Source organism: Microcaecilia unicolor, chromosome 13, assembly GCF_901765095.1.
Source record: "Microcaecilia unicolor chromosome 13, aMicUni1.1, whole genome shotgun sequence".
Taxonomy (NCBI): Eukaryota; Metazoa; Chordata; class Amphibia; order Gymnophiona; family Siphonopidae; genus Microcaecilia; species Microcaecilia unicolor.
Window position 1 is genome coordinate 92,441,926 of NC_044043.1, and position 17,881 is coordinate 92,459,806.

A 17,881-nucleotide genomic window follows, 5' to 3' on the forward strand; every position below is an offset into this window, starting at 1 on the left:
GGAGACCCAACGGATTTGCAGGGCACTAGTTAATATGCAGCCCAAAAACCCTCGGAAGAATACCTCCCTTCCATCACACGGACCTTTAAGCGCTTGCAAACGTACAGAGGAACGTTTCAGCAGCCAAACGGACTACACGGGCCGCTGCAAGGAACCTCGCTCGCACTGTTTACGCAGCAGCCCTCGCGCAGCCTTCCTGCCTCCTCGCGCTCCATACTTGGTGATGGGCCGCGAGCCGCGCTCTGATTGGGCGGAGAGCGCGCGGCGCTGGGCCGTCGACGGCAGCCGCCTCACACACTGACCCGGATGTTCACTCCTAGGCGCTGAGGAAGTGGTAGCGCCGGGGCCTGAGGAAGGAAGGAGGCGAGACGGGAGAAGACTGAGAGACCGAGAGCGAGCCAGCTGCCCGAGCCGCGCCTCCTCCGCCACACCGCCCGCACTGCAGCTAGGCAGCGAGCGCCGGAGCCATGGTGAGAGCCTGCGCCCCTCCCCCCAGAGGGGAATGAAGGGGGGGGGAGGGGAGGTGTGTGGGGCCGACTCGGGACAGGAAGCGCTGCTGCTGCTTCACTTGGCTGCTGGAGGAAGCAAACACACACGCTCCCTTGTTTTGGGAGGGGGGGGGTGGCAGCGGGTCTGTTCTCTTTGCCCCCGATCCCCCCTTTTCTCCGGGGTTCCAGGGACTGGGCCACCCCCACCCCCTCCAGCTCTGCAGTACAGAGGGAAGTTATATTTGGATCGGAATCTGGGGGGAGGGAGTGGTCAGAGACCTTTCCTTGGAGAGGAAGCGGATCTCTGTGCCCGGAGAGTGTGGTGTGGTTAGACTCATTTCTCATAGTGAATATACTGTCTCTGCTCCCCCCCCCCCCCGGGGGTGAGGTCACAGGGAAGCTTTCAGACGTCAGTAACAGACACTAGTGAGATTCTTTAAAGTGGTGGTGGCAGGGTCAGTGACACGAAAGGGACCACGCAAGTCTTCTCCTTCTTCCATAGCATGGTGAGGCGTTGAGGCTGCCCCCAGTTGTAGGAGAGGGCAGAGTCTGCAGTGTCAAGTAGAGTAATATGTGGTTTGAGGACTTGACAAGCCCGTGGGAACAAGTATGAACACTATCATGATAAGAGTGTATTAGACATTTGAAGGGAAGCAGTTGATTTTTGTCATTAGCCTTAAGCGGAAACTTTTAGTATATCTGACAGATCTTAGGTAGTGTGTCTTGACGTCATAGGGGTTTAATTTATGCTGTATTTATTGTATGTGGTGTGATCTTGTATTGCCTGACAAAAGTTTTCATTGTTGCTGTTTTAAAGTGGTAATTGCGAATTGTACTGTCAGCATCAGTGTGAACAGGTTACCATGATGTTAAGTGTTGCACAAGCATTGGGATAAGATATTAAGATTTATGTACTGGCCTTTTGAAGGAATTCACTCAGGGTGGTGTATAGCAAGAATAAATCAAGCATAAGCAATAGACAATTACAGCAGTAAAAATATTCAAATGATATTGTGCCGTACTTGTACTGTTAACGCAGTAGATAATACAACATTTTAATAGGTGTAAGCAATGATGGAACATATAGATAGAGCAACAGGAATAAGAAAATAAGGAACTAATTTAAAGAAAGCTGCAAATGAGGTCAGAAAGGTGCTTGAACATTCTTAGCTAGGGTAGGAGTGGATATGAATGAAATATAGAAGGAAGTGCTTAAGAGACTGTACTGAAGTAATCTTAAAGGTGGCCGTTATAAAGATTTCTTTTCTTACAGTGTATCTTGTACAGACAACATAAATTAAATAAAAACAGATTTATGGTATTTTAATTATGAGTTATAGTTTTACAGTATTGGGAAAGTAAATGAAATCCTAGGCTTCCTGAATTCTCTTTCCTTCCATTGGAATGAAGCTCCACATACCCTGCACTGTTTTTTTTGTTGTTGCTGCTGTAACTTTTTATTTAGACCATCAAAATAACACAGTACCATAAAGTTCACTAATTTCCCTTTTTGTCCTGTAGCACTAGATGGCTTAAATGGATAGACTAGATAGGCCATATGGTCTTTTTTGCCAGTATCCTGCTTTCTACAATCCTTTCTCCCTCAGAGATTATTGCTACTTATCCCATGCTTTCTTGATTGCTCCTGAGTTTATCCTCTCACTGTCATCCCATGACCTCTCATTAACAGAGCCTTCTTTCCACTAAACAAAGCCTGGTTCCCTTGGTTTTATACATTTTTCTGCCTCTCCTCCAAGGTATACATGTTTAGATATTTAAGCTTGTCATTTTGGTAGCTGTCCTCTTGCATATTCTGTTCAGTTTATATTCATTTGAAGGTGTGGGCTCTAGGATTATACGTGGCTCTATTCCCTCCTTTTTCCTGATGGCCCTGTTCCTCTCCCTTTGCACATGATTATACATATAAGCATCTTTTGGCTTTTGCTGTCACATTATCCATATTTTTGACCACCTTAATGTCATCAGATAAAATCATCCCCTGGTCTTGCTTTCTTTTTATGCACAGAACCTCACCTCACACTACATATACCACTGTATACCACTCTCCTGTGTATTTGCAGCTGAAAATGCATTACCCTGTATTTTTGACATTAAAATCTTAGCTTTAAATCCCTGTGGCACACAATCAGTAATGTCCTTTCTTTTGACATGATTTTTAGGTCTTACTCCAAGGGTGCACAGTTTATTTTTTTAGTAATCTGTGCAAAATTGTATCAAAATACACCACATTTTAATGCTGTTACCTAGTTAATGAGATTTGTTTGACAAGGTGTGCCTCTGGTAAAACCATATTGCCTTGGATCCTGTAATCCAGTAGGTTTCACTGCACTATCATCTGTTGTAGCAGTGACTGTGCTGATTTACACACCACGAAGATCAGACTAACTAGTCTGTAATTCCCAGCCTCCTCTTTACTTCTTTAGACAATCTAAACCTCATCATCTGAATGCATATCTCTCTGTTCTTTGTTTCCACCTATAATACACAAGCCTTTATGTTTACATTTCCTCAAATACTTAAATATACAGTTTTTACTGATGCAATGTATCTCATGTGTTTGGTAAAATGGTAGTCTTGAGCATCTCAAGTCTTAATCCTCAAATGCTGGGGGAGGGAATTCCAGGAGCCTAGGTCATAAGAAAAGCCACAGTGGGTCAGACCAGTGGTCCATCTTGCTTCCAACAGTATCCTGGCAGAAACTCAAAAAGGAGTGTTCTAATCGAGCAAAAGTAGTGGAAAAAAATCCATGTACTAATCATCCGCCTCCCATGATATAATGTCTTTAATGCTTCAGAGAGTTTTCCCTGTTGATGTTTAGGATTTTTTGAGTAGTTTTACATGGTTTCCACTATTTTTGCTCGATTAGAACACTCCTTTTGCGTTGTTTCAATTTCTTATTTTGGTGTGATATGTTCTCCCTTGTTTTCTTTTTTGAAGAAACCCAATTAGTAGCAACATTCCATGCTACCAATCCTGGGGCAAGCAGTGGCTTCCCCTATGTCCATCTCAATACCACAGAAGTAGGAGATGTAAAAAGGGACATATAGAAGAGTCTGTTCCACAGAGTACGTAGAGTAATTATGATGGTATATATTGTTTCAGCATAGTGGTACAGCATTGTTCAAGGCTTTATAGACTAATGTAAAGATTTTAAATTTAGTTTGCCCATGCATTAAGAACCAGTACAGGGAGCACAGGATCAGGAAATAAGATCAATTTGTGCTCTGGTCAAAATCCAGTCCACTGCATTTTGTATTAGCAGCAGTGCTCTTAATGCAGTTATAGGCAAACTTATGTAGACTGAAGTGTGGTGGTCCAGGAGTGGACAACCTGCAGTCCTACCATTGAATTTGATGTCGCTCACATGACCGTAGGAAATACACACAGAAAATGTCATTAAGCAGAGTTTTGGAAATTTTGAATACTGTATTTTGCGAACAATATATAATATTGTGGCCCACCAGGGGTAGTACTGATATTCACGCAACTCTCTTGTGTATAAGGATTGTCCACCCCTGTAGTAGTCTATCCCAATAATATAAGAGATTAAATCACCATCTGAAAATCATCAGTATTCTGACATGATTTTAGCCTACAAATTACTTGGTTTAAAGTGCATTCTTTACTTCTGCCTTCAGCTATGGTCACATAAAAAGTTAAATGCTGTAGCTCCTAAGTTTCAAGCTAGCAGGAGTATGGGAATACTACTACTACTACTTAACATTTCTAGAGCGCTACTAGGGTTACGCAGCGCTGTACAATTTAACAAAGAGAGACAGTCCCTGCTCAAAGAGAATAGTCTATCCATCTAACTTCATAAAGGTAGGCAGATTTGATATTGTATTCTTGGTACCACAACTTCCGTTTTGCTTACTTTTAACAACAGTTTATTAGCAAGCATCTGTTTAATCAACATTATGCAGCTGAATGTGTATAAGAATGGTTTTTAATAGCTGAAAGAACTGGTACATAGAACAATGCCATCAGCATAGAGATGGTAATTACCTACAAATTACATTTGGGATGTGTATAGATATTAAATAGTGCATGTCCTTGCAGGACCCCTGTTTTAAAGAAAAGAAACTGCAGTATGACTTCAATCAGCATAGTACAGTATTGGCATTACTTCATGATTGATGGTGTTAAAAGCAATTGATTCATCCAGGAGAATCATAACAAAAACAGATCTAGAATCAGATCCCAGAATTAGACTCTCAACAAATTGTTTGCCAACAATTGTAAACCGCCTTGATACATAAGTACATAAGTGTTGCTATACTGGGACAGACTGAAGGTCCATCATGCCCAGTATCCTGTTTCCAACAGTGGCCAATCCAGGTCACAAATCTGGCAAGATCCTAAAACAGTACAGTGCATTTTATGCAGCTTATCCCAGAGATAAGCAGTGGATTTTCCCCAAGTCCATTTTAATAACGGCTTAAGCTATCCAAACCTTTTTTAAACCGCGCTAAGCAAACTGCTTTTACCACATTCTCTGGCAATGAATTCCAGAGTTTAATTACATGTTGAGTGAAGAAATATTTTCTCCGATTCGTTTTAAATTTACTATTTTGTAGCTTCATTGTGTGCCCCCTAGTCCTAGTATTTTTGGAAAGAGTACCCAAGCGATTCATGTCTACCAGTTCCCCTCCACTCAGTATTTTATATACCATTTTTTCTCCAAGCTGAGGAGCCCAAGCCATTTCAGCCATTCCTGAAAGGGAAGTCATCCTATCCCCTTTATCATTTTCATTGCCCGTCTCTGTACCTTTTCTAATTCCACTATATCTTTTTTGAGATGCGAATACCAGAATTGCACACAGTATTCAAGGTGCGGTCGCACCGTGGAGCGATACAAAGGCATTATAACATCCTCATTTTTATTTTCCACTCCTTTCCTAATAATACCTAACATTCTATTTGTTTTCTTTGCTGCTGCAGCACACTGAACTGTGAGTTTCAAAGTATCGTCAAGGATGACTCCTAGATCCATTTCCTGGTCAGTGACTCCTAAAGTGGAACCTTGTTTCACATAGCTATAGTTCAGGTTCCTCTTTCCCACATGCATCACTTTGCACTTGCTCACATTAAATGTTATCTGCCGTTTGGATGCCCAGTCTTCCAGTCTCGTAAGGTTGTCTTGCAATTATTCACAATCCTCTTGCGATTTAACAACTTTGAATAACTTTTGTGTCATCTGCAAATTTAATTATCTCACTAGTTATTCCCATATCTACATAAGTACATAAGTAATGCCACACTAGGAAAAGACCAAGGGTCCATCGAGCCCAGCATCCTGTCCACGACAGCGGCCAATCATTTAAAATATGTTAAAAAGCAGCGGTCCCAACACAGGCCCCTGCGGAACCCCACTATCTACCCTTCTCCCTATGGAAGGCAGTATAGCAAGAATCAGAATAAATGAAACTAAATTAAACTAAACATCCATATTTGAAGCATGTTCCACTTCCTCTCTTCAACTTAACCTGAGGTACTGCTTTACTGTTTGTAGCCATGCAATTCTGCTGCTTTTATGTTTTACTAGTAAAAAAGGCCCGTTTCTGGAACGAATGAAACCGGCGCTAGCAAGGTTTTCCTGGGAGTGTGTATGTTTGAGAGAGAGAGCCAGATTGAATGTGCGGGTGTGTGACAGAGTGAGACAGTCTGTGTGACAGTGTGTGTGAGAATGAGAGTGTGTGACAGGGCCCCCTCCCCTGTTCCTAATGCCCCTCACCCCGTTCCCTCCCCTCCTTTTCCTCCTCCTTCCCACACTTTGGGTTCCTTAAGGCTTTCAAAAGTCTATGTACCCCCGTGGCCCTAATGCCCAGTATCCGGATACCCCACCGCTTTCCTCCTCACCCCTCCCCCAAGATGTAATACTTTTCATGTCCTTCATTTTTAAAAAAAAGTGTCCTATCTACCCTGTGTACACATGCCCGGCATTCAGATTGTGCTCCTCTCGTAAATTTTCATTTCTTTCATTCATTCAGAACTTGCCCCCCCACTGAACACTTTTGGTTCATTCAGGCTTTTAAAACTGTCCTATGTACCCTGTGTGCTAATGGCCAGCATTGAGATTGTTTTCCTGTTCCAAATTTGCATGTCTTTCAGTCATTCACAACTCCCCCCCCCCCCCCCTTCTCCAGTTAACACTTTCGTTTCCTTCAGTCTTTTAAAACTCTCCTATCTACCCTGTGTCCTAATGGCCAGCATTCAGATTGTTTTCCTTTCCCAAATGTTGATGTCTTTCAGTCGTTCAGAACTCCCCCCTCCCCCCATTTAACACTTTCGGTTCCTTCAGTCTTTTAAAACTGTCCTATCAACCCTGTGTCCTAATGGCAAGCACTCAGATTGTTTTGCTTTGCCAAATTGTCTGTCACTGAGGTCAGTGCCTGCCTGCCTGCCTAGCAGACCACTTCCGGCAGGCACGGTCCCAAGCACATCCTGTTGGAGGTGAGAATTATTATATAGGATATATAACACTACTGTCCTCCCTTTCTCTACCCTGTGCTTTCTGAATGGACTGTAGTTCTTTATATCTCAATCACGTTTCTCTGTCTCCATCACTAAATCCAAGTCGCACTCTGTTCCTTGGCTTATACTGTCACCATTAGCATATATTGCTTTCCAGATAGTGGCCTTTTTTTGTCAATTCTCGTACAAGTGTCTTAAGATTTATTTACATGATGGCTTTTACTTACCAAAGGAACTGTCCACCCTCAGTATGTTAGCTAGTCTGTTCTGAAATGTGTTTGGTGTTCACCTATGAAGAAAGGAACTAATCTCTGCAGAGCATCCCAGAGAAAATCATTCCATGGTCCAGATAGCGTAAAACCCTCCATTGCCCCATGTAAGCCGCATTGAGCCTGCCATGAGTGGGAAAGCGCGGGGTACAAATGTAACAAAAAAAAAATATGTGGCAGTTTAAGAGTACAATCGACTGTCATGGACCTGGCAAACAGAGCAAGAGAGGTAAGGAAGGGATGGCTGCAGAAAGACACAGGAGCCATCACAGGAATAGCCATATCGGCATAAATAATAGTGCTAGGTGCCCCCCCCCCCCCACGAAACGCCACAGCATGACTTTTGATACTTTAGGAAAGAGGGTAAAAGCAGCCAGGTGCACAAATGGTATTCTCCTTAACTATCCCAATCAAGGATAAAGACCAAAGTACAGAGGCTCATACTCTAGAGATGAATGCATGGCTGTATAGATGGTGTCAATGAAGTTAAGTGACTTGCCCAGAGTCACAAGGAGCTGCCTGTGCCGGGAATCAAACTCAGTTCCTCAGTTCCCCAGGACCAAAGTCCACCACCCTAACCACTAGGCCACTACTATGCATACATGAGTTGGATATAATCCATGAGGGATGCTGTACATGCCCTTCCCACCGTCCTCTGCTAGGCTGGCTCTTAGATGTGTGTTGTAAATTCTACTATGAAACTTAGACTGTATCATGTAGCTTTTTTAATGGTTGGTATGTATGTTGACTGAATGGTATAGTTTGCTACTGGCAGTGTTGTTCAAAGTATTTAAGTAAAAGAAAATATATATTTTAATACTTAAGTAAAAGTACAAGGAAGTTTGAATAAAAAATTGAGTGAAAGTAAAAAGTAGTTGCCTATTAAATTTAACCTTCTTTATTGAAGTTATGGATAATATACGCCTTTTTATCACAAGCAACAATGTCAGAAATATACAAAAACCATAGCAAATAAAGTCAACAATTTTCTATAGACACTCCCTCTCCCCTGCTCTCATTAATCATCCCCCGTTGCACCTCTTTCTAGTTATCACCCTTTACATCATCATAAATGGAATCACCCAAAACATTTCCTCTTCCCCTTCTATCTCCCCCCTCCCAAAAAAAGAAATTATCCCTTGAGTCCTTTCCTTCCCAGCTTGGAGCACAGACATAATACTCCATCTGTAAGAGCTCATGCATGATTTTTCCACATTTATAATAAGTGCTGGCTCTAGATGAATGCATTTATTTGCTATTAGACAAGCTTTCCGAGCAAACAATAATTGCTCTGTGGACTGGAGCTCAAGATTATCGCTAAGGTCCAGGTCAAACCACCTCTGGGGTCCTAGTCTCCCCCATCAAACCTTCTAGACATGTCCATAATGTTTCCTAAAACGTCTGTATCTGAGAACATTCCTTCAAAGAATGTATATAAGTTCCATTTGCACTGGTGCATTTCTTCCAAGCACACAATATACCCGTCCATATCTTGGCTACCCATGTTGGGTGCAGATACAATCTATGTAGCATCTTAAAGTGTGTTTCCCGTAACTATATACATTCCATCAGCTCCAATCCTCATGATAAACCTTCCAAAACGTCTTCATGAGCATATTCCTTCCCCAGGTCTTAAGCCCATTTTCCTACCATATTTTGAATTGGAGAAACCCTACGTCTACCCATAAGTCTATTATAAAGTCTTCCTATTGCGCCATATTTGATCCAGTGCTTTCTTTTCTCAAGGCATTGTACCAGCTACATCATGATGTGCTTGAATATATTTAAAAAAATATTTCAAACCCATAACGCTCCTTTTACACCTCGGTAAGGACTACCAATGGTTCATGTAATTGCCTACTATAACACTTTTTAACTAAAAGTACCAAGACTACAAGGAATGCAGCTAAATTCTGCAAATGCTTAATCGTTACCTGTGTTAGAAGTAATCAAATCATGTGAAGATTGAGCAGGTGTCTAATATTACTTCCTTCTTTATTCTGCTTTATTCTGGAATGATTTACCATTAGGACTGAGGAATTGGACCAACTATATGCCTTTTAGATGACAACTGAAAACTTTCTTATTCCAGAAGTTTTTTAAATACTTTAAACCTTTTTTATTTAGTTTTGGATAGCGTCATAAGGTTTTCTCTCCTGTACTCAATGACATTTTATATTATGGGGCTCGTTTTCAAAAGAGAAAAAAATCTCAAAAATGGCATTTGGATGGTTTTCTCTGTAGTGTGTGTAAATCACAAGGGGGCATGATGGGGCAGGATTTGGGTGTTCCCAAAACTAGGATGTTTTTCTGCCATAATGAATCAAAGCAAAAAAGTTCAGTCCAGGGCTAAAAGTTTGATGTTTTGACCTAGACTTGTTTCAGTCATGACTAAGTCACAAAAAGATATCCCAGATGACCACTGGAGTGATTTAAGACATGACCCCCCCTTCCCCCAAAGATGTGAAAGAGAGAGTACATGCCAGGCTCTATGACAGCATCAGATGTTATGGCTGGTCCTGTTACAGCAGCAAGCAGTTCCCAGGAGTAGCCTAGTGGTTCGTGCAGTGCACTGTGTGTAGAGAAGGGGACCCAGGCCAATATCCCACTCTACTGGGACACTTGCGGTGGAATGTGTGAGCCCACCAAAAATCTACTGAACCTACATATAGGTGACATCTGCAGGCATACGGGCTATTGTGATGATGTACAGTAGGATTTTGGAGGGCTCCCCATACGATATAAGGGGTAACAGTAAAGTGTGTACCTAGGACCTTTTATGTGAAGTTCACTGCAGTGCCCTACTGCTCTGCTGGGATGTCTGTGTGGCCAGTCTAGTAAGAATGCTGGTCCACCATACACCCCAATGGCGTGTGTTTGTGTGTTTTTCCCATGAGCTATTTTATTTTACAAAAATGGTCCTAAAAGATAGATGCACTGAGCACAAAAACATCTAGCAAATGGGCATTTTCAGAACAAAAAGTTGGACTTTTTTTCTGGTTTGAAAATGGCCATGTTCGCTACTAGATATTTGGACGTTTTTCCTAAAACATCCAAAATCTGATTTAGATAGATAGCATATTGAAAATGCCCCTCTATATGTACATCCTAGGTAAGCCTAGTTACAATATTGTAAGTTACGGTAAGGGTGGGTGGAATGTAAGTATTTCTAGATGATGATGATATGTTGCTTGTATACTGCTAACTCACCAGATGGTGGTTCAAAGTAGTTAAAAAAAAAAACATTACAGAAAAATTAAGCATAATGAGAAGGTAGCTGGAGAGGTGGCATATGAAAATAAGGATGGAGGAAAGGATTTGTAGTGAAGTGGGCAGATTTGAGATGAGAGAGGGATGATTGGTTTGAATTGAGAGAGGGAGGAATAGAAGAAAAATTGAGTAAAGGGTTAAACAAGAAGCAGAGGTGGAATTGGGAAGTAATAGGTTGTAATGAGTCTGTGGGATAAGGAGAGAGAGGAAAGGAGGAAAGAAAACGGGGAATAAGGAACAACCTTCAAACATACATATTCAAAGCTGAAAATTGTTTGATGGAAAATATTTAGAATTTGATTTTTATGCAATTTTGTGCATGTGTGTTTTAGTTTTGTCATAGAATTGGCCAGAAGTTTTTCTGCAGAATACTTTGAATCCTTGTTGCATTTGCCCTGGAGCTGCTGTAGAAACCAGAGAGAAAGGGCCCTTAATGGATCATTACTTTGCTGCCCATTTGAACAGTGTTATACTATTAAATCTTTTGACATCTGGAATTTTATCGCATAAGAACATTGGTTCTTCACTTTGGATTTCTAGTTTGTCAGTTTTAAGTGTCAGCGGAGAAATTTATAGGAGACCTTTTCTTTGTCCTAATTAATTAAACTGGCGTTATTTCCTATATCTTTAATGACTGTTCTACTATGGACCCTCTTGGGCTTTACTATAACACAGGAGAAATCATTCTGTAATCTAATCAAGCTTAACTGCTGTAGCTTAAGCATGATTTTTACATTGCAATACGTGTTACATTAAAATCTTTTTTAAATCAATTGCACCATCGAGACAAGCTCACTCAGAGCAGAACTTGGAACAAGCGTTTGCTAAAAATTAGGTTGTACCTTTTCCCTCTACTTGCCCACTCTAGACAGCTACATCATAACTGAGTAGTGCTAAGTTCCTGTATCTGTATTGATCTGCTTCTTCTACGGGTTGTGATAGCTTTCATTGGACCAAGACAAGACTTACTAAATGATAGTGTAACTTCTAGATCACACAGGTCCTTTCTTCGTATATGATGTGCAATGATACTGTTCATTTTGCTGATTGAAAACTAATAATTTAGCAGCAATATGTTCTTTCCTGAAAAATAGAATAAAGGCTCTTATAGGCCACTTTTTCCAAGCATATTCAAGGCAGGTTACAAAAGTAAAATCAAAAGTCTGCATTGCCTAGCTAACGTAGAATTACCTAACACAGAAAACTCTTCCATTTCTTACAGTGTTGATGCGGTCACATGATGCCCGTCCACAGGGTGCATGGATTGAGTTAGTTTTGAAGGAACGCATTGTGCTGGTTTTTTTGCTCCGCTGTGAACCTGCTTTCATTTTCAAACCCCTGACGCAGCCCTCTTGGGCGAAACACAGCCTGTGTTGGGCGTCTTTTTAGAATAAAGTTGTATACCATACCTTGATTGATCCGCATCTGTTTGCTTCCACGTTGAATTTTGCAGATCGTCTCCTTCTTGTTTTCTCGGAGTAACTGGAAATAAGCCAGGTCTTCAGCATTTTTTGAAAAACATATAGTTTCTTAAAACCTGTAGCTCCAATGGGGGTGGAAGTGAGAAGAAATCCAAATGACCAAGGCAAATAAGGAGTAAGTGTTTTTTTTGCAGAGACGTCTGATTGATTTGAGTTACAGACCCCTGACAAAGGCTTTGAGCTGAAACATGACCCAGGTAGGGTCTTTGTATAAGTAATTTTGGACTAATAAACTCTTGGACGCTCTTACTCTTTATTTACCTTGATTATTTGGTTTTCTTCACACTTCCACCCCCGTCAGAGCTGCTTGACTGTTTTGTGGATGCTGTGAGGACCCCCCTCTCTTTTTGCTTGGATTTCTTATATCCTGTATCTAACAAAGAAGGAAGGTCCACATAGATGATGCAAAACCTCTAAGAGTACTTTTCCTAGTAAGTGAAAGTTTTCTTTCCTGGACTGAGGGGAAAGTCCAGCAGCAGATCATTCCGGAAAGCAAAGGGTGCAGTGGAACTTGGAGAGAGAGCCCTCTCCATTTTCACATACAGTTCAAACTCCTCTTATTGATTTACAAGTGCATTCACTCTGCAGCTCCTCAGTACCTCTCCCTACACTACTTCCCGGGAACTCTGTTCACTGGGTAAATTTCTCTTATCTGCACCCTTCTCTTCCACTGCTAACTCCAGACTCCATTCCTTTTGTCTTGCTGCACTGTATGGCTGGAATATACTTCCCAAGCCGGTATGTCAAGCTCCATCTCTGGTCGGCTTCAAATCTAGGCTAAAAGCCCACCTTTTTGATGCTGCTTTTAACTCCTAACTCTTACTCACTTGTTCAGTACCCATGTTTTATCATTCCCACTTTAGTAATTCCCTTATCTCTTATTTTTCCTGTTTGTCTGTCCTAATTAGATTGTAAGCTGTGTCAAGTAGTGACTCTCTCTTTATGTCCAGTGTACAGCTGTCAGGTTTTCCGGTTCAGAGCCCGCGGGGCCGGGCTCTGGAGCAAATGTGAGCCCTTGGGCTGCTGACGAGGAGCAACAGCAGCAGGCAAAACCCACCAACCAACACTGGGCAAGCACACCGGCACCAACAGGGACTGCAGGCACCGCCCAGCGAGCCGGAACACACGGACTGGAGGACACAGGACTGGAACACTGGACTGGAATCCCCCGGAGTGGAGGACACAGGGCTGGAACACTGGACTGGAATCCCCCGGACTGGAGGACACAGGACTGGAACACTGGACTGGAGCACCCTGGACTGGTCCGTACAGCTTCACCTGCGCTTAGCCACTGCCCCCCAAGGGTTGAGCCCCTGGGTTCGAGTGGCCAGCAGGACTTACCAGATGACACAGGGACCAGGACTAGAACAAGCTAGAAACAGCAGTACTCCTCAATCCTAAACTGACATAAGTGCTCCCAAGCCCTAACCAACAGAAGAACTCCAAACAGAAACCAACAAAAGTGTTCCTAACAATAAACCAACAAAAGGACTTCCTAAGCCCTATACTAACAGAAGTGCTACCAATAGCACCACTAGGAAAAGCAGGGGAGCCACAGGGAAAGAGCAGGGAACCTAAACACATAAACTAGCACAGGTGCTCCTAAGCACCAAGCACAACAGCTCTACAACCCTAAAATAACTACGGTGCTCCTAAGCACCAAACTACCAGCAGAGCTCCTAGCACTAAAAGGGAAGACAGGGGAGCCACAAGGGAAAAAAAAAACAGGGAAGCTAAACACAGAAGTCAGAAGTGCTTCTAAAGCACCAAACCCAGAAGTGCTTCTAAAGCACCAAAAGGGGAAGCAGGGGAGCTACAAGGGAAAAGCAGGAAAGCTAAACACACAAGCCACAAGGGAAAAGCTGGGAAGCTAACACAGATCAAAAGTGCACACTGCACTACCACTAACCTGGACCTAAAGCAAACGACTAAGCAAACGCAACCATTGCAAAGGCCCTGAAGGGAAGAACACCACTTCCTTATCAAGGCCCTGCCTGATGATGTCACCACTACCAGACACAGGCAGGCAGGCTGAAACAGAGCTAGAGCTAACTCAGGCTTAACCCCCACAGCTGCAGTATAGTAAAGCAATTAGGGACATGCTGCTGGAAGCAGCCAGCACAGAGAGACAGAGCTAGCTCAGAAAGGACAGACTGAAGAAACAGAAGCCAGCTAAGAAGCTGACCACCAGAAATAAGGTAAGTTAGAGAGGGGTTCTGACCACAATCATGACAGTACCTCACCCTCAAGGCTCCCGTGTCCCCACAAGAGCTCCAGGTCTCCAAGAAAAATTTAGGCCTCGATGGGTAACTGTGATGAAATCTCCCAATGGGTCTCAAAACATAGACCTGGACTACTTACTTACTTACTTATTATTACATTTGTACCCCGCGCTTTCCCGCTCAGAGCAGGTTCAATGCGGCTTACATAGTAACAAGGATTACAGAGTATTGATGAAGAAAAATAAGTTAAGTATATCAGAATAATAAAAGAAATAAGTTGGTAGAGATGGGCAGGAGTGATGGAAGTAGGAGAGGTATGAGCAAGGGTAGGTGAGCATTGGAGAAGGGTTAGAGGAGGCAGAAGGGGATGGGGCATGAGATAAGCATAGGGAAATTAGGTGGGAGAAATGGTCTAGGTCATTGTCGTCGTCTCCTGGATATGTTATGGGTAATGGGTTCATAGGATTAGTTTTGGTCATTTGGGTAGGCTTGCTTGTAGATGGGTTTTTAGTGATTTCCGGAAGGGTAGATAGTCACTGATTGATCGGATAGGTCTGGGGAGGGCATTCCATAGTTGGCTGCCTAAGAAGGAGAAGTTGGATCCATAATAGGTTTCGTACTTGAGTCCTTTGCATTTGGGGTAATGTAGGTTGAGGTAAGTTCGTGAAGTTAAGTACCTGTCAAAATTCCAAAAGAGTAAAACAGATTTTATGTTCCTTATCCTAGAATATGCATTGGATTTTCCCAAGTCCATCTTAATAATGGCTTTTGGACTTTTCTTTCAGGAAATTATCGAAACCCTGTTTAAACCCTGCTAAGCTAACTGCTTTTACCACTTTTTCTGGCAATAAGTTCCAGAGTTTAATTGCAGGTTGAGTGAAGAAATATTTTCTCCAGTTTGTTTTAAAGTTACTACTTAGTAGCTTCATTGTGTACCCCCTAGTTCTAGTAGTTTTGGAAAATAAACAAGCATTATTTTATAGACCTCTATCGTATCTCCCCTCGGCCAGCTCTTCTCCAAGCTAAAAAGCCCTAGCCTTTCCTCATATGGAAATCGTCCTATCCACTTTATCATTTTCGTCACCCTTCTCTTTTTACATTTTCAAATTCTGCCATATCTTTTTTGAGATGCAGTGACCAGAATTGTTGAGTTCCAAGTTGCCAGAAGGCCACATCTTTATTGCCTCCTACTGTTAGAACACTCTTAGATTGTTTTGGAAGTCTTATGAAATCTAACCCAGGAGTTCTTAACTGATCAATGAAACCCTTGCACCCCCTTCCTAAACCAATATCCACTAGTGACTACCATGAAATCTTCTTTTCTTTTCCTTTCTTTGTCCCTCTCTCTCATGCCTAGCATTGGCACTGCCCTCTGGGTCCAGCAGGTGATCAACCTGGACCAATCACTAACCATGTATCTCTGTCACAATGGGTGGCCTTGTAGACTTCCAGCTAGAACATCTTATCAGAAGTAGGCTGGAAGTACCAAACTCTTCTCCATCGTTCTCAGATGTTACCGGAGACACTGTCCCTGAGAACACTGCTCCTCCACATCTTCCCAGGAGATAAACTCGAGGCAAGTTGTGGGGATCGCCTCTTCATGCTCTTCAGTAAGCAGAAATGGGGTCTGATGGCATCTAAACCTTCAATCACACAATAGGTGAGTGAAGCCATTCCTTTGGCCTATATTCTTGGCTGAGGAGCTTTTAAGCTATAGCTACAATAGGGAAGTCGTCCAATCCCCTTTATCATTTCTCTGTGTGACGAAAATGATAAAGGGGATGGGACGACTTCCCTATGAGGAAAGGCTAAAGCGGTTAGGGCTCTTCAGCTTGGAGAAAAGGCGGCTGAGAGGAGATATGATAGAGGTCTATAAAATAATGAGTGGAGTTGAATGGGTAGATGTGAAGTGTCTTGTTTATGCTTCCCAAAAATACTAGGACTAGGGGGCATGCGATGAAGCTACAATGTAGTAAATTTAAAACAAATCGGAGAAACATTTTCTTCACTCAACGTGTAATTAAACTCTGGAATTCGTTGCCAGAGAATGTGGTAAAGGGCGGTTAGCTTAGCGGAGTTTAAAAAAGGTTTGAGCGGCTTCCTAAAGGAAAAGTCCATAGACCATTATTAAATGGACTTGAGGAAAATCCACTATTTCTGGGATAAGCAGTATAAAATGTTTTGTACTTTTTGGGGGATGTTGCCAGGTATTTGTGATCTGGATTGGCCACTTTTGGAAACAGGATGCTAGGCTTGATGGACCTTTGGTCTTTCCCAGTATGGCAATACTTATGTACAATTAATTAATTTATCTCCAAATGACAACCTTTTGTATCAGCACGCTAAATTTAATAGCATTCTTTGTATATGAGTTTTCTCTAAACGTTCTGCAACAAATATGGAAGTCTCCTGCAATATTAGAGAATTCTCTGCATATTTCATTCTTTCTAGCTTAATTTTTCTTGCAATATCATATTTACCATAATGGAAGATGAGGGCAGTGGTAGTGTTTTCTTTGTTGTTTTTTTTAAAGCATTTAACATTTGTGTTGATGCGTACATTTTCCTTTTGTTAATAGAAAACCAATTAGTTTGTAAGTGGCTTAATTTAGTCAAAACCTGTGATGGTTATAGTGGAATATGGAAACGGGTTTCATGATTTAGCAATGTTGCCAGCGTTTCACAAAATAACTTTTTTTTTTTTATTTGTACCCCACGCTTTCCCACTCATGGCAGGCTCAATGCGGCTTAGGTACTTATTATTTGTACCTGGGGCAATGGAGGGTTAAGTGACTTGCCCAGAGTTACAAGGACCTGCTTGTGCCTGCAGTGGGAATCGAACCCAGTTCCCCAGGACCAAAGTCCACCACTCTAACCACTAGGCCACTCCTCCACTTTTATTTTCACTGGTTGGTCTTGATGATGCCTCTCGCTGCGATCAGTGGTATTGTGATCATGGACATGGTTAGAGAGGAGAGGATGCGGGTGCACATGGGAAGTTGAAAATCTTTGATAATATTTTGCCTCCAGAATTTAATTCTAACAGAGTATGAGCCTTAATGATTTAATGTTTTCCAAGTTGCTGATTATGTTACTATGACTTCAATAGAATTTGGCAGTAATCTGCCGAGCAAATAGACAGCTGAGAAATGGACTTATGCTTGCTTTAGTGGCAGAAGTTGAATGGTAGCAAATGTCAATTTGGCATTTTGGCAGCAAGGGACAGTAATGGGATTAACATCTGCTTTTCAAATGAAATACAGTTCAAAGATTTGCTTTCTCTTGAATTATAGCATAATTTGTGCCAGAACCGGTGGTGGGAGGCGGGACTGGTGGTTGGGTAGGCGGGGATAGTGCTGGGCAGACTTATACGGTGTGTGCCAGAACCGGTGGTGGGAGGAGGGGCCGGTGGTTGGGAGGCGGGGATAGTGCTGGGCAGACTTACACGGTCTGTTCCCTGAAAAGGACAGGTACAAATCAAGGTAAGGTATACACAAAAAGCAGCACATACGAGTTTATCTTGTTGGGCAGACTGGATGGACCATGCAGGTCTTTTTCTGCCGTCATCTACTATGTTATGTTACTTCATCCTTATTGATAATTTGTCTGTAAAAACCTTTTTGGCATGGACTGTGCCCAGCTTACGAGGCTTCAGGA

The 17,881-nt window shown here is 42.2% G+C and overlaps 1 protein-coding gene across 3 annotated transcripts in view; it reads left to right on the top strand.

Moving 5' to 3' along the window:
* The first annotated feature begins 305 nt into the window (after positions 1-305).
* Positions 306-17,881, top strand: part of CAPZB (capping actin protein of muscle Z-line subunit beta) — a 111,736-nt gene continuing 94,160 nt past the window's right edge. For 2 of the 3 annotated variants that reach the window (XM_030222299.1, XM_030222297.1), the window contains exon 1: positions 306-470. In XM_030222299.1, the coding sequence (XP_030078159.1) occupies positions 468-470 (3 nt within the window). In that variant the 5' untranslated portion in view covers positions 306-467. Of the gene's footprint in view, positions 471-975; positions 995-17,881 lie in introns of those variants that run through there. The other variant, XM_030222298.1, reaches the window with a different exon arrangement.